This window comes from Schistocerca nitens, chromosome 1, assembly GCF_023898315.1.
Source record: "Schistocerca nitens isolate TAMUIC-IGC-003100 chromosome 1, iqSchNite1.1, whole genome shotgun sequence".
Taxonomy (NCBI): Eukaryota; Metazoa; Arthropoda; class Insecta; order Orthoptera; family Acrididae; genus Schistocerca; species Schistocerca nitens.
Window position 1 is genome coordinate 54,930,122 of NC_064614.1, and position 26,704 is coordinate 54,956,825.

At 38.1% G+C, this 26,704-nt stretch overlaps 1 protein-coding gene across 1 annotated transcript in view; it reads left to right on the plus strand.

Moving 5' to 3' along the window:
- The window catches only part of LOC126241126 (rhodanese domain-containing protein CG4456-like), a 178,867-nt gene extending 161,860 nt beyond the window's left edge, over positions 1 to 17,007 (plus strand). Inside the window, exon 4 of the mRNA XM_049947979.1 lies at positions 16,868 to 17,007. Coding sequence (XP_049803936.1) covers positions 16,868 to 16,925 — 58 coding nt within the window. The 3' untranslated portion in view covers positions 16,926 to 17,007. The remainder of the gene's footprint in view (positions 1 to 16,867) is intronic.
- The last annotated feature ends 9,697 nt before the right edge of the window (positions 17,008 to 26,704 follow it).

The window sequence follows — 26,704 nt, forward strand, 5'->3', positions numbered from 1 at the left end:
GTGAATATGGATTGGGGCTAAGAAATGAAAGAGGAAGCCGCCTGGTAGAATTTTGCACAGAGCACAACTTAATCATAGCTAACACTTGGTTTATGAATCATGAAAGAAGGTTGTATACATGGAAGAACCCTGGAGATACTAAAAGGTATCAGATAGATTATATAATGGTAAGACAGAGATTTAGGAACCAGGTTTTAAATTGTAAGACATTTCCAGGGGCATATGTGGACTCTGACCACAATCTGTAGATTAAAATTGAAGAAACTGCAAAAAGGTAGGAACTTAAGGAGATGGGACCTGAATAAACTGAAAGAACCAGAGGTTGTACAGAGTTTCAGGGAGAGCATAAGGGAACAATTGACAGGAATGGGGGAAAGAAATACAGTAGAAGAAGAATGGGTAGCTTTGAGGGATGAAGTAGTGAAGGCATCAGAGGATCAAGTAGGTAAAAAAACGAGGGGTAGTAGAAATCCTTGGGTAACAGAAGAAATATTGAATTTAATTGATGAAAGGAGAAAATATAAAAATGCAGTAAATGAAGTAGGCAAAAAGGAATACAAACGTCTCAAAAATGAGATCGACAGGAAGTGCAAAATGGCTAAGCAGGAATGGCTAGAGGACAAATGTAAGGATGTAGAGGCTTATCTTATCTAAGGGTAAGATAGATACTGCCTACAGGAAAATTAGAGACCTTTGGAGATAAGAGAACCACTTGTATGAACATCAAGAGCTCAGATGGAAACCCAGTTCTAAGCAAAGAAGGGAAAGCAGAAAGGTGGAAGGAGTATATAGAGGGTCTATACAAGGGCGATGTACTTGAGGACAATATTATGGAAATGGAAGAGGATGTAGAAGAAGATGACATGGGAGATACGATACTCCGTGTAGAGTTTGACAGAGCACTGAAAGACCTGGGTCGAAACAAGGCCGCCGGAGCAGACAACATTCCATTGGAACTACTGACAGCCTTGGGAGAGCCAGTCCTGACAAAACTCTACCATCTGGTGAGCAAGATGTATGAAACAGGCGAAATACCCTCAGACTTCAAGAAGATGTGAAAATTACCGAACTATCAGTTTAATAAGCCACAGCTGCAAAATACTTACACGAACTCTTTACAGACGAATGGAAAAACTAGTAGAAGCCGACCTCGGGGAAGATCAGTTTGGATTCCGTAGAAATACTGGAACACGTGAGGCAATACTGACCTTACGACTTATCTTAGAAGAAAGATTAAGGAAAGCAAACCTATGTTTCTAGCATTTGTAGACTTAGAGAAAGCTTTTGACAATGTTGACTGGAATACTCTCTTTCAAATTCTAAAGGTGCCAGGTGTAAAATACAGGGAGCGAAAGGCTATTTACAATTTGTACAGAAACGAGATGGCAGTTATAAGAATCGAGGGACACGAAAGGGAAGCAGTTGTTGGGAAGGGAGTAAGACAGGGTTGTAGCCTCTCCCCGATGTAAATCTGAATATTGAGCAAGCAGTAAAGGAAACAAAAGAAAAATTCGGAGTAGGTATTAAAATACATGGAGAAGAAATAAAAACTTTGAGGTTCGCTGATGACATTGTAATTCTGTCAGAGACAGCAAAGGACTTGGAAGAGCAGTTGAATGGAATGGATAGCGTCTTGAAAGGAGGATATAAGATGAACATCAACAAAAGCAAAACGAGGATAATGGAATGTAGTCGAATTAAGTCAGGTGATGCTGAGGGAATTAGATTAGGAAATGAGACACTTAAAGCAGTAAAGGAGTTTTGCTATTTGGGGAGCAAAATAACTGATGATGGTGGAAATAGAGAGGATATAAAATGTAGACTGGCAATGGCAAGGAAAACGTTTCTGCAGAAAAAAAATTTGTGAACATTGAGTATAGATTTAAATGTCAGGAAGTCGTTTCTGAAAGTATTTGTATGTAGTGTAGCCATGTATGGAAGTGAAACATGGACGATAAATAGTTTGGACAAGAAGAGAATAGAAGCTTTCGAAATGTGGTGCTACAGAAGAATGCTGAAGATTAGATGGGTAGATCACATAACTAATGAGGAGGTACTGAATAGATTTGGGGAGGAGTTTGTGGCACAACTTGACTAGAAGAAGGGATTGGTTGGTAGGACATGTTCTGAGGCATCAAGGGATCACCAATTTAGTATTGGAGGGCAGGGTGGAGGGTAAAAATCGTAGAGGGAGACCAAGAGATGAATACACTAAGCAGATTCAGAAGGATGTAGGTTGTAGTAGGTACTGGGAGATGAAGAAGCTTGCACAGGATAGAGTAGCATGGAGAGCTGCATCAAACCAGTCTCAGGACTGAAGACCACAACAACAACAACAACAACATGCCTGTCTGAGCATCACATTATGTCTGATATTGAAAAGGTAAATATCAGTTTTTTTGTTTGAAAGTCAGTATTTATCATTTATATTGCTGTGCATTATGTATGATGAATCAATGATAAAAATATCTTCTCACCAAACAGTGGCGGGGAACACATATGTAAGAGGCATTGATGTTTGTAAGCTTGGTTTATTCTTCTGGCAGAAAGGTTGAAGGGGAAGAAAGAGGGGTGAAGGGAAAGGACTGGTGAGGTTTAGGAAAAGGAATAGATTTTGGAAAAGTTACCCAGGATCATGGGTCAGGGGAGACTTACTGGACAGTCTTTCTTAATCATGGTTTCTTAGATCTTGCTATTTTTGTTACCAAACACTCTTTGATTTGATTTTATTTGATTTTTTATTGGTCCAGTTTTATCATATAGCACAAATTGTACAATTGATATTGGACAGGTCAAGGATAAGTTACAATAATACATAGTATTAGCAATTAAAAATAGATACCTACTACAATTAATTTTGTTACTTATTCAGAAATTCTCTGACAGAATAGAAACAGTGCTTTATTAGAAATGCCTTTAGTTTAGCTTTAAATATTGGATGAGTAGTATTTTTTATTTCCTCTGGTATCTTATTGTGTAGTATTACACCAATGTTAATTATGCTTCTCTGATAGGTGGTTGTTCTGTGATATTTCTGATGTATATTTGATTCCCTTCTGGTACTATAGTTGTGTACACGTTTGTTCTGTAGCAGTTTGCCTGTTTTCAGGAGGTAGTCCCTAGTGAACAAGATAGTTTCATAAATGAAGAAACTTGGAACATTTAGAACTCCGAGCTCAGTAAAATGGGATTTACAGGACTCCATCTTTTTAAGGCCACAAATTATTCGTAAAGCTCTTTTTTGCATTCTAAAAACCTTTACACTGTGAGTTGAGTATCCCCAGAAAATGATTCCATATCGAATTAGTGAGTGGAACTGTGCATAATATGCCTGCAGTACTGTTGTTTTGCTTGTTGTAGCCCTACAGCCCATAGCACACAGATGATAGTTTTCTACACAAGTTATTTATATGTGTGTCCCACTTTAAGTCTTGCTGAACCCAAAGACCCAAGAATTTTGTGACACTTAACATTTTCTAGGGGATCATTTTTTAATTGGGCTTGAATAGACATTTGATTAGTTGGAGGACTTAAATAAAAATCGACATACACAGTTTTTTCAGTATTTATAATGACTTTGTTTTTTGTGAACCACTCAGAAAGTCTTTTCATAGAACTTTCTGCTGTGGACCGCAGAGTTTCTGGACTGGATCCAGTGAGCAATATGCTGGTGTTATCGGCAAACAGGATAGTTTTTGTAGGACTCATATATTCAACTAAGTCGTCCACATAAATCAAGAAGAGTAGTGGACCTAAGATTGAGCCCTGTGGTTCACCATATTTTATTGGTAATTCCCTATAAAGAAAGGAGTTGTTTCTTGTTTTATTCATTTTGTTGAATTCATACTGAAGTGATACCTTCTGCCTGTGGTTTTTTAGATATGAACACAACCAGCTATGTATGTGCTACACCTCTTACTCCTCGTCTTTCTAATTTTTCCAGCAGAATGTTATGGTCCAGGACGTCGAAGGCTTTTGATAGATCTAGAAAATTACCTGCAGCTAATTTATGTTGATCAAGGGATTTTAAAATGCAGTCTAAGAATTCGAAAATTGCTGCCTGTGTAGATTTAGACTTTCTAAAACCATGTTGTTGTACTGTAAGAGGTGCATATTTATTTATGAAACTTAAAAGCCTGTCATAGAAGAGTTTTTCTAGAATTTTTGAGAAGGAACTTAACTGTGACACGGGTCGGTAGTTTGATATTTTTTCAGAAGAACCTTTTTTTAGCAGTGGTGAAACTTTTGCTATTTTAAAAATATCTGGGAATACACCAGTTTTTAAAGAGAAGTCGAAAATTTTTGCCAAGGGGTTTGCTATGTGGTGAGCACATGCTTTTAATATGAAATCAGATACCTCATCAAGACCACTTGGCATTTTATTGCCTAATGATTTAATTTTACTTATAATTTCATTGGGGTTTGTTTCATACACATACATAGAAGCATTGAAGGTCACTGACTTGCTGGAAAAACTTGGGACTGGTCCTTGACAGTGTACTTGAATGAGGTCTTCAGCTAGTGAGGTGAAGTATTCATTGAATTTTTCCACAACTGAATTTGGGTCTGTGACTTTTGAGCCTTCTATTGTTAATGATACATTCTTTTTCTTTGGCGCTGAACTACAAGTTTATTTCTTTATAATTAAGCTCTGGCGGTTTGGTAATGGAAAGTTCAAAGTCTTTTTCAATTGAGTCAATATAACTTTTACTGACATCACAGAACTTTATTTGTTCTTTCACAAAGATAGCAGAGCCACCATGTTTGGAAAACTCTCGGCTAAAATGACTTGCTAATCTCCTGAGATCGAGGTTAATTTTACTTCGTCATTTCGTAGCCAATGTTCAGTAACGCAAATTATGTCTATGTTTAGTGCATACTGGAGTAGTGCTTCCAACATGGAAATTTTATTTGTGAGTGACTGAACGCTATGGTGTAGTATAGCAAAATCTGGGTACTTAGTAACTTTGGTTGAAACGGTTTCTGATTCTTTATCTAATGGCATTTCTAATACAGCACTTACCCTAAAAAATTTTCTGTATGTTTCTTGTGTGTGGCTTCTGTTCGCTGGTGGCAATCAGCAGGTGAGTTAACTTCTGGAGCTTGTATAAGTTTTGCTTCATCCACATCTGTCCTCTTCGGTTTAAACCATTTCGTAATTTTCGTTTGGCTCACAATTTGATTGATTATTTCTTGCCTAATCGGTTATCATCCCCATCCTCCCTTATACATTCCCCCTATTATTTAGAATTTTAGATGTATCAGCTAACATTTTACTAAGAATTTGGATCCTGTTTAAGTGAAGATAATTTTTACTCAATCATATATTGCTTAAGAACTTATTTTGATTTATAAACACAGTTCGTAGATCATTAAAGTTTTTGTTTATATTACAGTTTACTCTCTGTATATATCAATCATTGCGAGATCTTCTAAAGATGAAACCACTCACTACAATTCAAGATGTTTTGTGGACCTCACTGGCACATTGAATGAAATTTTTTGTGTTGCTAACAATTTCCTCTTCAGTGTTGCTTCTAAGTGAATTGGTACCTAAGTGGATGAAGACTGCTTTCTAATTCTTCTGAGATGCCTCTGCTGAATCATCCTGTGAGTCGTGTATGTTGCTGAGGTGCTTCTTCAACTGGTGGATCCCAATTCCTGCTGAACGTTTCCTTTTTGAACAGGGATTATATCAAAGTACCTCCCTAGTTTTTCAGACTTCTACAAAAATTTGATACTAAACAATAGCCTGATGGCTCTACAAGTATAGTTGATTCTTATTTAGCCAGTGTTCATTAATAAATAGAACAGAATTTTTGCTTTGTGGTAGAACATTATGATCATCTACTTTTGTTCTTTTTTCTTCTTAAAAAAATGAAAAAATGAAAAAAGTCTGATGTTGACATGCAAATCATCACAGAGCTATTACAAGAAAGGAAGTTCTGTCTTGTTTGAATGCAATTCACTTTGTAGTTTGTCAACACAGTCTGTCTCCACATGAAGCCTAAAAAAGATTTGTGATGAGACTGTTGACCTATCCTACCAATATTTGCTGTATATTTAATGTGTGAGGCTTGTTTCCTATTATTTATTTACTTATTTATTTATTTATATTATATCCCATAAATCCAATACTGTGAGGCATTCGCATGGATGTAGGACGTGTCAAAATTATTACAAATAATACAAAAGGAATACATAAAAGTACCTCTTGCAATAGGATATCTGGTATAAGACAAAATACACATTAATAGGTATAGAAAAAAATTACATTAAAAAATATGGTAGATCTTAATAGCTAAATGAAAGACACAGTAATGTTAACAGTGATTGTGAGTATTGTAATCCACAATAGCACATCATATTAGTAAATGAAAAAATCAATTACAGTTAACTCTATTGAAATATTCTTCTACCGAATAGGAGGAATTATCTAATAAATACTGTTTGAGCTGTTGTTTAAATTTGGAAAGCTCATGGATAAGTAATTTCAGTGATGGTGGGAGAGCATTGAACACCTTGCAGCTTATGTAATGGACTCCTTTTTGTACAATAGTAAGGTTTTTTGATTCGTAATGGAGGTCCATCTTCCTCCTGGTATTATGGGTATGGTATGAATCATTGGTTTTGTATGATTGTCCATTTTTACCAATGATACAAAGCACTTTCTTGGTAACAAAATGTAAGCTGCGGTGAGTATGAAATCTGCATCTAATCCTACTTCATACTAATGTTTTTGAAGTGTTTACACATATTTTCAGACTTTTGGTTTACTGCACTTATTTCTTGGTTAACTCTAGAGCACCGTGGCAGATCGTAAGGGTGTGGAATGTTGAAAACTAGTATGTTGGTACGTGTCAGCAGGCTCAATTTTTTTTTTTTTTTTTTTTTTTTTTCTTCAATTGTGGAGTGGCTGTGGATGTTTCATTCCTATAAACATAATTCAAGGTTCTGATCAGCACATCAAATCATTGGAAGACAGCTTAGGTACCTATTTCTGACAGTTTTGTAAGTTTATTAAATTCCATAAATGATGCAACAGGCTTGATAAACATTGCTGCATGCGCATTAGATTCAATTACGCAGGAAGAAATACTATGACATTGGCTGTCACCATGGATGATTACATTCCTCTGTAGTTCTGATTTTTGGTTGGATTGATATTGGGGAACAGAAGTAGTGTCCTATTGAATTTGCACATCTTCATTAGTAAGCCATGTGGGAACAATATTGAGAGTGATATCACTGAACTTTTCAGCACAAAATTAAGGTTCGCACATTTTAGTTGACCCATTCACAGTTGATGTCTTATTTGTCTGTGTTTTGGAGTGAGTCGAACTATCACATGGAAATTTTAGCTTGCTCAGTTTGAAGTGTTTTGAGTTGGCTTGGGCTGCTATACTTCACCTTATGCACCAAACACATAATTAAGTTGTGATCTGAACATACCTTTTATATACAATGAATGTTGCTTATTGAATATTCAGTCACCGTTAAGCATTATTAATCACAGTCTAGCTAGTCTGTGCCCTGAATCCATGTGCCTTCTACCTTCAACTTGACCTGGACTTTGCCTCCTTATAGGCTGCATATAAAGCAGATAATTACATGAGGAATAGGAAAAATAACCAAGATAAAAGACTGCCACCAAAAACAGCAACAAATAACAAACCAATTATAGCAAAGGAGATATAATATGAAACTTAACTTCTCATTGTCATTCACTCCACCACATAAATAAGAAGTGAGATTCAATTCAGCTTTTTATATTATCTTCAAAATTATAACTCAATACATGATAAATGAGGACAGCTACCAACTTCTATACTGCCTCTATGTACTACATACATAAGAGATCTAATATTCAACTTGATAATTAATAATTACAATACATTTATTATCTTTACATTTGTTCTTACATTTCAGAGAGCTCTTTCTTCCACACTGCCTACTCCATGGATCTCCAGTCTCCACCTTAACAGGTAGGGTCATCTGATTGCCACCCACTTCTGTACAGTCACTGGATCGTGAGCTCTGTTATCAGCACCTACAATTTAAAACACCACCCAACAATGGGTTCTCACCACTTATCGACTACTCTCAGTCACAAACATCTGTTCTCTGAAGGATGCAATACTTCTCATTCAAGGAATGGGGTGTATCACTACAAGTTCTCTTTTTACTTCATAGCCGTTGTCCATTAAATTTGCACTGCTTTCATACTTTTTTCAGTTTTCCACTTTCTCACAAGTTTCCATTACTTACTCTAAAGGAGTTACTGACATCATTTCCTAATGGTTCAAGAGCACTTTGTCCACTTATAGAGTTTTTGTAGTTCAGTACAGTTAGTGCTTCATAACAGTTGTTGTCTACAAATGTTACATTGTTTTCACGCCTTGTTTGGGTTTCCACTTTGTGTGGACTGTTTTTGTACACAAGTTTTGTCCACCTATCTGAAGAAGTTGCTTTTTCTTGATTGGATTTCATCATACTTTGCTCACCAATTTCTTCATAATATTTTGTTCACAATTTTTGAATGTAAAGTTCTTATATCCACTTTTAGTGCACTGATCATAAATTGCAAGCTAGAAACATTCATTTCACTTTGATATTTCATCTTTATATTTTGCCTTACTGTCCTTTTACCAGCAAAATTTACTCTTTTTTGAGGAGCTACACTACAAAATTTCACACTTGCTGCCATATTGTACTAACCACCACAGATTCCAAACCCCTTAACTGGTGCAGTTTCTGGTGAGTTTGTGATGGATAACACCTATGTCTGGGTATATGGAAAATGTTTTGCAGTTGTTCCAGTGGGATACATGAAACCAAAAAAAAAAAAAAAAAACCTCGTTCACAACATGTTTCATGTCCTGCCACTTATTCCTCAATAACTTAGTAACATTTCTTCATAATTACTTTTACTGTGAACTTATATGTGATGCCAATGGCTTATAATGATACTGTTACTTAAAGAAACGAAGTGGCCGTGCGGTTAAAGGCGCTGCAGTCTGGAACCGCAAGACCGCTACGGTCGCAGGTTCGAATCCTGCCTCGGGCATGGATGTTTGTGATGTCCTTAGGTTAGTTAGGTTTAACTAGTTCTAAGTTCTAGGGGACTAATGACCTCAGCAGTTGAGTCCCATAGTGCTCAGAGCCATTTGAACCATTTGAACTTAAAGAAAACATAGTCTTACTGTGCACTTTTAGTTAACATTAATAATTCTGTTTGATTGAAGAAATGAGTGATATCCTGTGTGAACTTTTTTGATACTGTAGACAGTGAACTGCTTTGTGGCTTATGCTGACTGATTATTTGCCACGCTTGAACAGTTGTGATTATTATGTTGAAGTTAGGTTACTGCTCTTGAGCTGTACTGTAGAACACCAATCGACTGCAATATGTGGGTATCCATTTGTCTGTACAAAACTGAATTACAGAAGACCCAAACTGCCCATAAACAAGAGTTCTGACAACATCAAAGTACAATTACAGTGTTTGAACTTGAAGTTTCGGTGTGGAATACATTATTGACAATAGTCTACTTTTCAGCCAGTTTTTAGAGGAATCACTGGTTACCAAGGACATTTTTGTGGGTAAATTGAGTAGGTTACAGCTCCTACTAGTCTTTCCCGTTCTCTACTTCTCTCCCCTCCCACCACCCTCCACCTCTATACCCCTCCGCCCCAACACAGCCTCACAATGCTGTTCCTACCATGTCCCTGCATGGTCCCACAGGCTGCACAGCACCTCCCTCACCCCTACCCTGCTAACCATCCTCCTCCCCACACCAAGCCTCCTCCTTACCCCCATCACCTACTCCAGCAGATTGCTGCTCATGGCAGTTGCAGTTGCAGTCAGGCTCCAGCACCCGGAGACATTGTTTATGTGTATGTTTTCTAGTTTGGAAGCCAGAGAGTGGTAATTTGTGTGTGAGCTAGGTTTGCATGAATGTGTGGGTGTCTGCTGCCTATTTTAGAAGAAAAACTTCTGCCCAAAAGCTTACATTTTTAGTAGTCTTTTTGTTGTGCATGTCTGCAACTCGTCATCTCCCTATATGGTGAGTAGCAATCTACCCTTTTCATTATGTTGTCATTATCCCATCGTGGATTTTCCACAGTTTGGATGTTGTATCTAACAGCAAGAATGCAGAAAGTTGTACTAAATAATTCAATCACTGTAAGCAGGAGGTATTATTCTGAATGGGGAGAAACATTTACAGGGTTCCACAAGGCTCAGTCATAGGTCCACTATTGTTTCTCATCCATGCAAAGTACCTTTCGTTAGTTAAAAAAAAAAAAAAAAAAAAAAAAAAAAAAACAGAATTAGTTATTTTTGCATTAGTATTGTAATCAGTCCAAACGTACTTACAGCAACAGAAGAAATAGTCACTAATGTTCTTATAAGTATTATTGTGTGGTTTTCTGCAAATGGTCTCGTTCTCAAATCTGCAAATGATCTCACTCTCTATTTAAGAAAGACACAGCATTTTCAGTTCTACACATCTACAGGTTCTACACCACTGATAAGTGTAACACATGGAGGAAAAATAATAATTAGGGTGAAAACTTCACAATTGTTTGGTGTGATTTAAATTGGAAAAAATAACTTGATTCAGCTACATTTGCATATCAAATCATTGCAAATCTTGGGGAGATAGAAGACAGTAAGTTAAAATATATTAATTTCATTCATTAATATTCTGGGATAACTCAACTTTAAGAAATATTATGAAGTAGTAACGTAATAAGCTTACCTTTATTTATTTATGTTGTTGGACCCTTCTGTACAACGACACTAGACAAGAAACTTCCTGGCAGATTAAAACTGTGTGCCCGACCGAGACTCGAACTCGGGACCTTTGCCTTTCGCGGGCAAGTGCTCTACCAACTGAGCTACCGAAGCACGACTCACGCCCGGTACTCACAGCTTTACTTCTGCCAGTACCTCGTCTCCTACCTTCCAAACTTTACAGAAGCTCTCCTGCGAACCTTGCAGAACTAGCACTCCTGAAAGAAAGGATATTGTGGAGACATGGCTTAGCCACAGCCTGGGGGATGTTTCCAGAATGAGATTTTCACTCTGCAGCGGAGTGTGCGCTTTTCTGGACACTAGACAAGTTTATGTGAAGTTTGAAAAAATTACAAGTTTCAAAAATTTAGAACTACATGCATATATCAGTAAAATGTCTGACTTCTTCAAAAACAGCCTTTAAATACAAGCCTCTAAAAATGTTAATAAAAACATAATTACCAATGATTAAAATCATTTTATGCTTTCTAAAAGTTTTTTTAAATATTTGCATTGTTACATGTGAAACATTACATTAATTTTTTGCTTCAAGGTATTCTTTAATACTGCATGACAAATTTTAATCAGGTGACAGTTTATTTTTGAAAGCAGACATTTTCTATTACCTAATTATATAGTTTGGCAAATTGTTGTACAGAAGCATCCTGCTTTTACAGGCTCTTTTGTCAGTTAATTTGAACCAGTTCCTTCAATATGATGATAATTTTTATTTCTTGTGTTGTAGTTATTGATATCTCTGTTTAACAATGCAGCATGGTTATTTTTTACATAAATAATTGTTTCATATGTGAACAGTGACACTACTGTTAATACGTTTAGTTCCCTGGATTTATTTCTGCAGGAATCTCTAGAAGATAATTTTGTTATGTATCTTACACAGCCTTCTTTTGTACCTTCAGTACTCTTTGTATGTGTACATTTGCAGAATTTCCCCAGACCAGGATATCATATTAAGTTTGTGAATAAACTAGCCCTAGTAAATTGTTAGAAGTGTTTGTGTGTTTATTGTCCTTGTCACTTTTCTCATTAGCAGTTACTGAACGCACTTTATGACAATTATTATTTTTTTGATTCTTCCACGTCAAGTACATATCCACTGTCACACCCAGGGATTTAGAAGTTCCTGTCTCTTTTAGAGCCAGATCTCCAAGCATGACAGTAATGTTGTTCAAGGTAGACGTGTTTGCGTATGTTTCATTTATGTTTATAGAAAAAGATTTCCTCTGAAATAATTGTTTCCATTTTCTATATATAGAGAATGTTGGTATTGTGAGTCATCTGTTGAAATTCTTTTTATAACAAATGAAGTGTCATCTGTGTACATGAGAGCATTTAAACCTCCTATTTTTTGCATATCCTTTACACAAAAGATAAAAAGTTGTGGGCCCAGAACTGATCCTTGAGGCACTCCATATTTAACAAATTCAAAATCTGAATAGACATTTGTAACAGTATTGTTCACATTTTTACACACTGTTCTCTATTTTCCATGCATGATTTTTATATCGTCTGCTTACCCCCTTATAACATAATACTTAAGCTTCTTTAATACTATGTTGTGGAATATACAATCAGAAGCTTTTGAAAGGTCAAGAAACATACCAAAAACTTTCTTTTGTTTTTCTAATGCCTTAGTTACACATGCTATAAATTCAGCTACTACTGCTACTAGCGATTGCAATATTGTTGGATCCATCCTTCCTAGCCCATGATGGGCATCATTCAAAGAATTGCATTTTTCTAAAAATTTTACTGTTCTGCCGTTACTTACACATTCCATTATTTTAGATAAGACATTTGCAATACCTGTAGTTATTGGTCAGTAACTTCCTGGATCTTCCTAGCAGCCTTCTTTGAAAACAGGGATCACTTTACTCTTTTTAAAATATGTCGGGAAAATTCCATCTTCCATGGCTAAGTTTATGAGAAAAAAGTCAGAGGCTTTACCACACTCTGTAGGCAGCATTTAATTAGTCTAGTAGATATACTGTCTAGTTGCTCAGTATTTTTTGGTATTAATGAGTGTATTATTTTTATTAATCTAGGTTCATTTGTTAGGAGAAGGAACAAACTTTTTGTCTCATGAGGAGAACTTTGTATGCATTTTGTATCAGGAAAGTTTTGATTTATTAATTTGTCGTCTACCTCAATATAACTTTGATTTAAAGTATTACTGACTTCTTTAGGGTCCCTGAGTTCCTTCCCATTTTTCTTCATAGTTATGTTCTCACTATTTTTCATCTCTACACCTTCCCTCTCTTTCTTTATGGTGACCATATGATCTCTGTGATATTTTTAAGAGCTATAATTTTGTAGAAGCTGTAACTGGATTTCATTTCTTTTATCCATATCTTATATGATCTCTTCTTGTCCCTATGGGCATCACAGTTTGCTTGTTGGATTTTTCTGAGATTTTTCATACATGGTATTTCACTCTTCCCACTTCATTTTACATCTATTGTTTCCAAATTTTTATTTCACTTAACATTTGTATTCCTGCATACTAATGGACATGCGTGATCTATGTAAAAGGATACTGTATTGGAGAATGATTCCTTTCCCTTATTTACATTTGCTGTTTGGTATGTATTGCTTCAGTCTTTGAGTACATTAATCTTTGTAGTGTCCATAGGTTTACTTGCTTTGTTTGTCGCAAGTCTGTGAAGATATTTTATGTCTACCTTATCTTATCTGATACCTCTATTAATACCCAATGGTGGTCAGCAATGGTTGTTTCTGACATGCACTTTTTGTCTGTATTGTGGTATATTGCTAATTACGTGACCTATTAATGTCTCAGTTTGTTACTGCACCTTGTGGGACTATTTATTACTAGATTTATATCATCAGTGTTGATTAGATCACTGAAACTCCTCATATAACAGCTTTCTTTCACTGTGTTAATATTTAGATCACTTGCTACTATTATGTATGCAAATTGCCTAACAGCCTAGCCTAACAGAACACATGTTCTTATAATAGAGGGAAACATTCCACGTAGGAAAAATATATCTAAAAACAAAGATGATGTGACTTACCAAATGAAAGTGCTGGCAGGTTGACAGACACACAAACAAACACAAGCATACACACAAAATTCAAGCTTTCGCAACAAACTGTTGCCTCATCAGGAAAGAGGGAAGGAGAGGGAAAGACGAAAGGATGTGGGTTTTAAGGGAGAGGGTAAGGAGTCATTCCAATCCCGGGAGCGGAAAGACTTACCTTAGGGGGAAAAATGGACGGGTATACACTCGCACACACACACATATCCATCCACACATATACAGACACAAGCAGAGAACATATGTTCTTTTAGAAAACCATTTACGGGTAAATGGTTTCGTTATCTCTATATCCCTTATGTCAAAAACTTTTCCCCTTTGAATATTGTTTGTATTGCTGCTGATTCAAACAGCATTTCTGTATAGTTGTCCATTTTATTCAATCCCTCATTTAATTCTGTACATATACTGCAACTCCTCCACCTTTATGGTGACGTCTGCAGAAGTAAGCCACTCTTTCATAGTCCAGTATGTTGTAAACACTAATTTCATTTTCTTTTAACCCATGTTCTGTCATAATAAATATATGTGATAGTTCTGCTGTGTCCTATCTCATCTAGTTTACTTGATACATACTATACATTTTGTTGTAGAATTCTTACAGTAGAAATATTTACATTCATTTCTAAATTTTTTACTTTACCTTATTTCCCAGTGGATGGTACATCTGAACTATATCACTGAACATTATTTTGGTCATCATTTATGCTGTGTCAGTAAAGGGAGATAATTTGTTTTGTCAGATTGGCCATAGAGGGGTCGTTTGTCTGCACATTTGTTGAAAGAGGTTTCTAATTTAATGCGTCTGTATTTACAATTTGGGTGGCAGTAACTGGGGCATAACAATTGATGTAAAATCTTTACTGCAGTAACTCACATCTCTGCTACTGATAGATGAACTAGTGGCAGCACTATCCTCCCTCTTGGCTGCTGATGTGGCTGTACCTGCGGTTCTGGCCAGTCCACTACTGCTCCAATCTGCTGAAGTAGTTACTGCTGTTGGTTCAATACCAGGTTCTATATATGGTTCATATCACCCCAGTTCACTGACTGTCTTTTGGGACTTACTTCTAATTGCTTCACTTATCAACTTTCTCTACTTGCACTTACCTTTACTGTTCAAGTGAAGTCCATGTCTGGCAAAATATGCTTATCAAGTGAGCTTACATCTATTAGTTTGACATTACTGGACATTTTACAAATGTTTTTAAGTTTTTCATTTATTCTATGAATTTTGCTGTTTACAGGTGAAGATTCTGGCAGGTCATGTCTGTGGCTGAAGTTAACGAGAAGTAATAGAAATCACAAGAGCTGTTTAAACATGTTTATGACTATTTTCTTAAATGTCATTTGCTCCAGAACAAATCATCATGCCATACTGTTTATTGCAGTCATTTTTCACAATACTTCTAGTCACTTCTTTGAAATCAACACCAGGCTTAATCACACCTGTCACTGTCAGTGTATTACTAGGATAGATTGCTACTCATCCTATAGTGGAGATGTTGAGTTGTAGACAGGCACAACAAAAAAACTGCTAAACAAGTGAGTTTTCAGGGGTGGGGGGAAGGAGTAAGGAGGAGGATGGGGTGGGGACAGGGAGAGATAGCAGGGTAGGGGTGCGAGACTGAAGTGCTGCTTGTGGGAGCATAAAGGGACATGGTGGGGAGAGAGCAGGGCGGCTAGGTGCAGACAGGAGATCAGATGGAGGGTGGGGGAGGGAGCAGAAAAGGGGAGAAGTAAAAAGGCTATGGGTGTGCTGGTGGAATGGAAGGCTGTGTAGTGCTGTAGTGGGAACAAGGAATGAGACAGACATGTGAAGGACAGTGACTAATGAAGGTTGAGGCAATGGGGATTATAGGAGTGTAGGAAATATTGCAGGGAGAGTTCCCACCAGAACAGTTCAGGAAAGCAGGTTTGGTGGGAAGGATCCAGTAGCCCAGGTTGTTAAGCAGTCATTGAAGTTAAGAATGTTGCATTGGGCAGTGTGCTCAGCAACTGCATGGACCAGCTGTTTTTTGGCCAGTTTGTCAGTGGCCATTCATGTGAACTCACAGCTTGTTGTTTGTCATGCTAACATAGAATGCAGCACAGTACTTTTTTATGTAATTATCTTGTAGAACAGTGTACTTTGACTAATGTTTTTGGCATGAATAAAGGCTATCTTTGAAGTGAAATTCTGTAGATTTTGTTGGATGTAATCAATTATTGTATCAAGTGCAAAATCTTATATCATTTTTATAGTTATATTGGTAAGATAATAAATTAAATTATATCCCTCTTTCCCTCTCTGGCTATCCTGATTCAGGTTTTCCAAGATTTCTTTAACTCACTCATGGCAAATTCCAGGATGCTTCCTTTGAAAGGGCATGGCTGACTTCCTTCCCCATCCTTGAAACAATCCGAGCTTGTGCTCCTATCTCAAGACCTCGATGCTGATGGGATGTTATACACTACTCTTCTTTCATTTTCTTTTCCTTGCCCCCTCACCATCAAAACAGTTGGGTTTCTCTCAATATGGGGCCTGAGCGAGCTGCCCCTCCTTTCCAATATTCCCCAACCTATCCCTTTTACCTCCATGATTAACAAACAATTCTGGAAATGAAGTATAGTTTTTTCCACTGTTAAATGTGTCTATTGGCAGTACATGGGCTTTCACCTAATGAAGGTAAGTAAGAGCATTCTATTTCTGTGTAGATTTACAAATAACATAATATTTGAGTCTTAAGTAGCTTTGATGTCGCTGTGGATCTCTATCAACTGACATAGGCAAATAACTATATATTAAAACCACTTACAATAAGTTACCTCAACCTGCCAATATATTGTTGTAACTGACTTTTCACTCTGTTGCTCTGAGAGATAAAATTTTCTTCAATTTGACTTTCAGCAATATTCAGTATTGTAAAGTTATTGATCTAAGCTAATTATAACAAACTGCGAAATATCTTCTGTAATTTCACATCTGTGGTTCTAATTCTTCTAGTGCCCGCATGTTTGATGGAAACTTCAGTGATTTGGCAAAGCAGATTACAGATACGTGATTGAAGCATGCTGGATTTTAAATGACTGCAGCAAAGAAGTTTATAAACAGACATTTTTTAAATAACATTATCTACTGGAAAATTTGCCATGCATACTAATAAACAAATATATAATCACAATACATATGTCTTTCATTTGTAGCATTTTGTACGTCTATAGTTTAGTTATTTACCTGTGTCTATGTATGTTTTGTGGGGGTGTGGGAAAGGGGGGGGCTGGAGGTTCTTTGCTCTGACTGATACTCAATTTTATCACGAAATTCATCTGTAGTACAGAAGTTATCAAGAAGAAACAATTTTAATCAACCATTACAAATAAAACAGTAGATATAAAATAGAGCAAGTACAGTAGTGGATCTATGCAAACTGTGTCCAACAGTCATTTTAATTTCTCTACACTGGAAATTACTTGAACAATATAATATGGCCTTTCCTTAAATTCATTATCAGCCAGGCTTGTATTATAAATAAACTGTCTGGCCTCATAGCAGTAAACTTAAGAGCAAGAGCCACCATCATGAGAGGTAAAATACCAGTGATTACAGGTGTCACAGCACCACCTTTTTTAGGATACGAAGGACAGCAAGAAATAAAGTTTTTGAGAGGTTAGGTTTGAAAGAAACATTCAGTTTGATATTGCATCATCACAAATACATTCATTAAAAATCTTCAATAATGAGCAGAAATTTTATTTCCACACAGTTTTATCTCAATTATTGTCAAATAACTAAGAAGAAATATTAATAAACATCCCACTTTCAACGATGAACTACTCATCAAACTAAGTTGACACAAAATGAAATGATCATGTGGCATTTTTGGCCGGGAGGCCCCATTCGGGGAAGTTCGGCTGCCAAGTGCAAGTCTTATTTCAGTTGACGCCACACAGGGCAACTTGTGTGGCAGTGATGAGGATGAAATGATGATGACACAACACAGCAACCAGTCCACAAGTGGAGAAAATCTCCAACCTGGCTGGGAATCGAACCCGGGCCCGTTGCATGGGAGGCAAGCACGTTACCACTCAGCTAAGCAGGCAGACTGAGTTGACATAATCGGCCTCTTTTAACATCTTGTGACCACTGGCATAAATGTGTTAAGTGTTATAAGATTTAGGTTAGAATCACACTTCTGTAGAGCAGAAATGGAGAAAGGAGAAGTTATTATACTCATCAGGAATTGTCATAAATTGAAGAACATAGAAATTCAAGAATTTTGCCTAGAGAAACATCCGTAATCGTGCAATAAAAGTAGATTTTCACAATAAATCCTTCCTAGCAGTAAGTATATATCGAGCACCTGCAGGTAATTTTAATCCATTTGTAAATAACCCTAAAACATTAGTGTCCTATTTAACAGAAAAAAAACCACCCACCAAAGAAATAGGGGTTACTGGTCATTTTAATGTAGATTTTTCTTAAAAACTCTTCCAGTAAGAATATATTAGTCAGTAACACTATCAGTCAATTTAATTTCTACTGTAATCTTCCCAACTAGGATGGCTAATTGCTCAAAAATGGCCACTGATAATATCTTTATAGAAATATCAAAAAAATTAAGCTCAGCAGACAAAAACAAACTTACCCCTAAGAAATCATTACAAGCATTCTGCTAGACAATGTAATTCCTCCCCTAGAGTTGATAACCACCTGCACTCAGTTAGGAAGTGAGTGCACAAGGTTGTGCAGGTACGCTGGATCCAGGTTAACCCGTTTTCTGAGGTTTTGATTGTGAAATTCCATTACATTGTGGGTGTGTTGATGTCGGTGTTTTACTCACTGTTCCAACATGTCCTACAGATTTTCTGTGGGATTCAAGTCAAGTGATTTTTCAGGCAAATAAAGATGTAATATGGTACAGGAGCGTTCAGAAAACCAGTCACATATTCTTCCAGCCTAATAAACATTGCTGTTGTCACCTTTGTGCACCTGTGTGAGCAATAGCGTCTTGTGCGGTGACTGATATCAAATGCTCATTGCATGCAGTTGCTATCCCAATGGTATCTCCCTGACAGATTGGGATGGACCTTCATTCACTGCCTGCAGTAATTTCTGTCAGTATTGGAAGCAATTTAGATTAACAAGCTGTCAAATTTGTCTCTGGTCCCCCTCAATCGGGATCTTTCTCTGACCACAATGCTGATATTGTATTTTGTGGCCAGGTGTGTTACACCACTTTCACACTCATATGGCCATCAATCTGTAGGGCCAAATATGATTGCCACTTTGTCACAGCCTGATCTTTATCCACATTTCTGTACAATGTCCACTTGAAACATAAATGTCTCTCTCATTGCTACTGTCTTATGCTCACATAGAGGCAGTGTGCTCATGGTTGAGCATGTGACAATTGCTACACCAACTGTAAAGGCTTACCAATTCATCTGTGCCTGCGCCCTGGAGTGATTAATTTTTCGTGGTCTTTTGTTAAACAAACTGGTATCCAGTGGCCTCTCAGACCATATCATTCCTCAAAGACATATACTAAAGTGATGTATACAGTGCTCATGGAATGAATGAAAAATGCAATACTTTTGTTAATAATGTCCTTACCTTGTTTGAAAATTATGATGAAAAGGACACTGTATCTGTCAGTTGAAACAACCCTGATGTTGGTGCTATAGCTCATTAAAAGGCATACTGCAAACTGTTGAAGATAGTAATACAGACATCAAAACAAATGCATTATGAAAAGTAAGCAATTGTATCAGATAACAAAATAAACATAAGTGGAATATAGTGAAGGAGGAGACTGGTAAAACCAGATGTGAAGAGGAACACATTGTGTTAAGAATAAATTATACATTGGTAACAGATGTGTGCAGTGTTGCAAAAGTTTTTAACAAGTATTTCATAACTTTTACTGAAAATATGAGCTTGTTGGACTCAGAAGATGCTACCATAGAATATCTCAACTTAGTCATTACTAATTATTTCAGCAATATGAATATGACCCTCACTACATTGGCAGAAGGAATGGGCACCATAAAATCTCTAAAATAAAACATTTCTAGTGGTTATGAAAAAATATCAACAAAGATAATTATGGAGTGTGCTTCTGACTTTAGCAATACATTAAATTGTTTGTGTAACCAGTCATTTATCAGTGGAACATTTCCTGAATAACTGAAACACACTGAAATTAAGCCTTTGTTTAAGAAAAAAAGGTAAAGAAGTGCCGTCAAATTTTGGTTCAGTTACATTTTAGGCCAGCAATCTCAGAAGTTTTAGAAAAAGTAATTTACAATTGGCTTCTTAAACCCCAACTGGCTTCTTAACCATCTGTAGCGGACCCGGTGTGAGTAGGACCACTACAGAGTAGAAATGGTGGAGTGGTAGGGTGTTGAGACGTTAGTGCTAGCCACTGGTGGCTAGGAAAACTCGGCTGCAGGGTAAAACATGTGCACTACAATAATCAAAGTGCTGTGATGTCAGTTGCATGTCCATTACAGGAGCAGTCAGCTGCGGAAGCTTGTAGAAGTGTACTGGACCTATGACATCCATGTCCTGCTTTACTGACACTATTTGCTTCATTTGGCAATGCATGCCCCAGTTAGCACTATGTGGCCATGAGTGAGAACTGCCAACAACCTGAACATCTGCACAGATTGCCATTGAGGTCCACTGCTAACAGAAGAGAAGCTCATACCGGTGAGGGTGGATAGCTGCGGTACCACGCTGGCCGCAAACTGCTCCCATCCAGGGCAAAATTTCAGTTGTGAGTGCAGAAGCTGGAGATGGCTCATCCATTGTACTACTCCAAGTAATGGGTGCAGACCTACCCACCAGCTGGTCTGGTGGAGATGATTGCCCTGACTGGCACTGGCTGCTCATTGATCGGTAACATGGCAGAGACTTGCGGTATTATGGAGGATGCTACCAGACTGTGCATAACTGCACTAGAATAAAGGGATATTTCTAATGGATAATGGCAAATTTGTTGTGCTGATACAATGCCCCCAGGCACATACAGATCGACACCTTCATGGCGGAATGGTATGTAAACTTCCCTAGCCAGTTTGTAATTGCACAGCTTTTCTGCAACGTCGCCAAGATTGTGCAGCTCAGCCTTATAGTAGGTAAACAGGCTTGTATGTAAAATCACATACCATTGCCTCTGCACCTGCCTGCTCACCCTACATATTGCTGCAGTAAGCTGCTCTTCTCACAGTAATACCCAAAATGAGTTATGGCATAACACATTGGGCGACAAATAATATATACTGATCTTATTGATAACCATTTTATCTTTGTTGAAATATTCTGCAGCTGCTGAACGCAGATAAAAAGTCAGTCATCAGCTGTACAAGAAATCCTTTAATTGGTTCACTTAACTTGTTGACAGTTTAAACAGTCATCTTCAGAAGTGAAATAGGCTCATATCATTGGTAAGCCAACGTCAAAATCTACATCTACATGACTAATCTGCAATTCACATTTAAGTGCTTGGCAGAGGGTTCGTCGAACCACAATCATACTATCTCTCTACCATTCCACTCCCGAACAGCGCGCGGGAAAAACGAACACCTAAACCTTTCTGTTCGAGCTCTGATTTCTCTTATTTTATTTTGATGATCATTCCTACCTATGTAGGTTGGGCTCAACAAAATATCTTCGCATTCGGAAGAGAAAGTTGGTGACTGAAATTTCGTAAGTAGATTTCGCCGTGACGATAAACGTCTTTGCTGTAATGACTTCCATCCCAATTCACGTATCATATCTGCCACACTCTCTCCCCTACTATGTGATAATACAAAACGAGCTGCCCTTTTTTGCACCCTTTCGATGTCCTCCATCAATCCCACCTGGTAAGGATCCCACACCGCGCAGCAATATTCTAACAGAGGATGAACGAGTGTAGTGTAAGCTGTCTCTTTAGTGAACTTGCTGCATCTTCTAAGTGTCCTGCCAATGAAACGCAACCTTTGGCTCGCCTTCCCCACAATATTATCTATGTGGTCTTTCCAACTGAAGTTGTTCGTAATTTTAACAGCCAGGTACTTAGTTGAATTGACAGTCTTGAGAATTGTACTATTTATCGAGTAATCGAATTCCAACGGATTTCTTTTGGAACTCATGTGGATCACCTCACTCTTTTCGTTATTTAGTGTCAACTGCCACCTGCCACACCATACAGCAATCTTTTCTAAATCGCTTTGCAACTTCAGATGACCTTACTAGACGGTAAATTACACCATCATCTGCGAACAACCTAAGAGAACTGCTCAGATTGTCACCCAGGTCATTTATATAGATCAGGAACAGCAGAGGTCCCAGGACGCTTCCCTGGGGAACACCTGATATCACTTCATTTTTACTCGATGATTTGCCGTCTATTACAACGAACTGCGACCTTCCTGACAGGAAATCATGAATCCAGTCGCACAACTGAGACGATACCCCATAGGCCCGCAGCTTGGTTAGAAGTCGCTTGTGAGGAACGGTGTCAAAAGCTTTCCGGAAATCAAGAAATACGGAATCAACTTGAGATCCCCTGTCGATAGCAGCCATTACTTCATGCACAAGAACGATGTTTTCTGAAACCATGCTGATTACGTATCAATAGATCGTTCCCTTCGAGGTGATTCATAATGTTTGAATACAGTATATGCTCCAAAACCCTACTGCAAACCGACGTCAATGATATAGGTCTGTAGTTAGATGGATTACTCCTACTACCCTTCTTAAACACTGGTGCGACCTGCGCAATTTTCCAATCTGTAGGTACAGATCTATCGGTGAGCGAGCGGTTGTATATGATTGCTAAGTGGGGAGCTATTGTATCAGCGTAATCTGAAAGGAACCTAATCGGTATACAATCTGGACCTGAAGACTTGCCCATATCAAGCGATTTGAGTTGCTTCGCAACCCCTAAGGTATCTACTTCTAAGAAATTCATGCTAGCAGCTGTTCGTGTTTCAAATTCTGGAACATTCCATTCATCTTCCCTGGTGAAGGAATTTCGGAAAACTGCGTTCAGTAACTCCGCTTTAGCAGCACAGTCGTCGGTAACAGTACCATCGGCACTGCGCAGCGAAGGTATTGATTGCGTCTTGCCGCTTGTGTACTTTACATACGACCAGAATTTCTTCGGATTTTCTACCAAATTTCGAGACAATGTTTCGTTGTGGAACCTATTAAAGGCATCTCGCATTGAAGTCCATGCCAAATTTCACGCGTCTGTAAATTTTAGCCAATCTTCGGGATTTCGTGTTCTTCTGAACTTCGCATGCTTTTTCCGTTGCCTCTGCAACAGAGTTCGGACCTGTTTTGTGTACCACGGGGGATCAGTTCCATCTCTTACCAATTTATGAGGTATGAATCTCTCAATTGCTGTTGCTACTATATCTTTGAATTTGAGCCACATCTCGTCGACATTTGCATAGTCAGTTCGGAAGGAATGGAGATTGTCTCTTAGAAAGGCTTCTAGTGACACTTTATCCGCTTTTTTAAATAAAATTATTTTGCATTTGTTTCTGGTGGATTTGGAAGAAATGGTAGTGAGCCTAGCTACAACGACCTTGTGATCACTAATCCCTGTATCAGTCATGATGCTCTCTATTAGCTCTGGATTGTTTGTGGCTAAGAATCGCATGGCAGTGCCCTACAAAGGATTGGAAAAAATACATATATAAAGCAAATATGTTAAAAACAAATCAACAAATATTGAAAAGCAGAAGTAAAACAGGTTTGCTGAAACAGATGTAAAATAGTTAAGATTAAGAGCCACAACATACCTTTGTTACAGAATCAATAAAACAGTGACATTACTAAAAATATATGATATGTGCGATGAGTGGCAAACAATTAACTGTCAAATCTCACCTCATACATACTATGTGCAAAGAAAGTCAACCACCATACTGATGATGTGAAGGGCATTGAGCAAGCGTATACACAAAATGGTACAAATGGCTCTGAGCACTATGTGACTTAACTTCTGAGGTCATCAGTCGCCTAGAACTTAGAACTAATTAAACCTAACTAACCTAAGGGCATCACACACATCCATGCCCGAGGCAGGATTCGAACCTGCGACTGTAGCGGTCACTCGGTTCCAGACTGTAGCGCCTAGAATCGCACGGCCACTCCGGCCGGCGTATATACAGAGTGAAAGAATTAGTGTACATATAAACTGTAACAAATTCTCTGGCAGATGAAGCACAAGTAGACATAAAACCTTATAAAACCATGTAAAATGATTAACAAAAAACAATAAACCATGGACCAAGTGTTAAGCAAACACACATAAAAATGACATCATTACTACATAAAGGGAGATAAACGAAGGAAGAGAAACTGTTCCAATTTTATCATCATTTTATGGTGTTGCCATGGGCGACTGGAACAGCGGCAATATGTGGAACTGTTCAGTATGCTGGAGGCAAGGCCAGCTGTTGGATCACATTAGCAGGAAACACAAGTGAACAGCAATCCGCTTCAGTAGTGGGAAGTGGACGCCGCCGAGTCGAATGCATGTGAGGGGCCCCAGCATGTGTTTACACATTAGCCTGCTGTGTGGAAACATGCCTGTAGCATATCTAGAAGCTTATCAAAACTTGGTGTGTGGGAGCTAATAAAGAAAGTCAGTGTTTAAAAAGTCAGCATGTAACAGTTACACATTGATTTCCTCGACTTAAAATAGTGGCTGGTAGATGGAAAAATTAGTTTTGACATCCACAGGAAATCTAGTATGACAGATGACATCATCTGTGCTTCTTTCTGTCATCCTTTCAGACAGAAAATGGCATTTTTGCGTACTATGATTGACTATATATTTGAGGTTCATCTTAGTCCCCCCACTATTGTCACAGAGATTAACAATCTTACGTACATTGCTTCCAATAATGGGTATCGGGCCAGTCTTGTGGAAAACTATATAAGGCTAAAACTAGTAAGCATACCAATTCTTCTTTACACAATAAAGATGGTGTCACTGGAAAAAAATATTTTACAATTCCTTTCCTAGGTCAGTTTGCCAAGTTGGTAAGAAAATATTAACCTCAGTGTGGCATATTCCACTAATAAGTTATGCTGTTTATGCATAACAAGAGACATACAATTGACAAGTATCTCAAATCTGAGATATATAAAATTCTGCAACTACATATACATACATACTCTGCTAGCCACTGAGCGGTGTGTGGTGGAGGACACTATATTCGTGCCAAAGTCACATTCCCCCCCACCCCCCTCTGTTCCTGTCGCGTAACACACAAGGGAAAAACAACTGTCTGAACGCCTCAGTACGAGCTCTAATTACCCTTATCTTTGAATGGTGATCATTGTGTGATTTGAAAGTTGGTGGTAATAATATATGTGCTACAATGCAATATGTGCCTGAGCTTTTACATAGGATGAATAGGGAGTACTTTTAAAGCCTGTTTTTGTGAGCACTTACTCAACAAAGATGGTGAGAATTCTTACAAGTCAACTTCTGCAGTCTTAACACTGAAAAACTCTATTCAATATGGAAATTTTACAAAAAGATGCGAAATGAATCTGTTAGAAGACACTGAAATTTATAAACATTCCTACCTTAACTCTAAGGATTTGCTGAATGATCAACTTGAACTGAAAAACAGATTGTCTAGCTTAAATAATTTACAGTGACCTACTATATGTCTGACTCTTGACAACACAGTTGAAGCTGGCTTGCTCACAGATTTGAAAGTAATTATACAGGGTGTCCGAATAGTCTTACCCTGATTACATAAATTGATAACTCAGGCTAGAAGTAAGATACAAATATGAAACTGATGTCTAATTGTTTAAAAACTATCAAAGTTTTTTTCACACATCAGTAAACTTCCACATGAGCACCCTTGGTAGCACATAGCACATCTAGGCGATATTCAATTTCCGTCCACACATTAGCCAACATCACTGGAGTGATCGATTCAACGACTGTGGTTATCCGTTGCCGCAGGATTTCAAGATCTGGTACTCGTGTTCGGTAGACCTCGTCCTTGACATAACCCAATAAGAAGAAGTCTAATGGGGTTATGTCAGGAGAGTGTGGAGGCCAAACCGTTGGCCCATCACGACCAATCCATCGCCCAGGAAATGTCATATCGAGACAGGCACGCACGTCCAAACCCAAATGAGGCGGTGCACCGCCTTGCTGAAACAAGACATTGGGGTGATACTGAAGCAGCTGAGGAACAGCATACAGTTGCAACATGTCCAGATACACTGCAGATGTGATGGTAGCCTCAGTGAAGAAGAATGGCCCAATAATTCGATCGTGCAATAGCGGACACCAAACATTCACCTTTGGACTGCCTCTGGTGCACTCCATGACCTCGCCAGGGGGTTGTGAACCCCAAATGCACACATTATGGCGATTCACTACTCCACTGACAAAAAAGGTCGCTTTGTTGGAAAAGGCAATTTGTCTGAGATAACCATCATCGCTCTCAATACGCGACAGCATTTCGACTGCAAAGTCATATCGACGTGTACTGTCATTGGGCAACAAGGCTTGAACAATTTGCACTTTGTATGCACGAAACCCCCCCATGAACCATAGACCTTGCCGTTGGTGGGGAGGCTTGCATGCCACAGTGATACAGATAGCCGTACCGTAGGTGCAACCACAACGGAGGGGTATCTGTTGAGAGGCCAGACAAATGTATGGTTCCTGAAGAGGGGCAGCAGCCTTTTCCGTAGTTGCAGGGGAAACAGTCTGGATGATTGACTGATCTGGGCTTGTAACACTAACCAAAACGGCCTTGCTGTGCTGGTACTGCGAACGGCTGAAAGCAAGGGGAAACTACA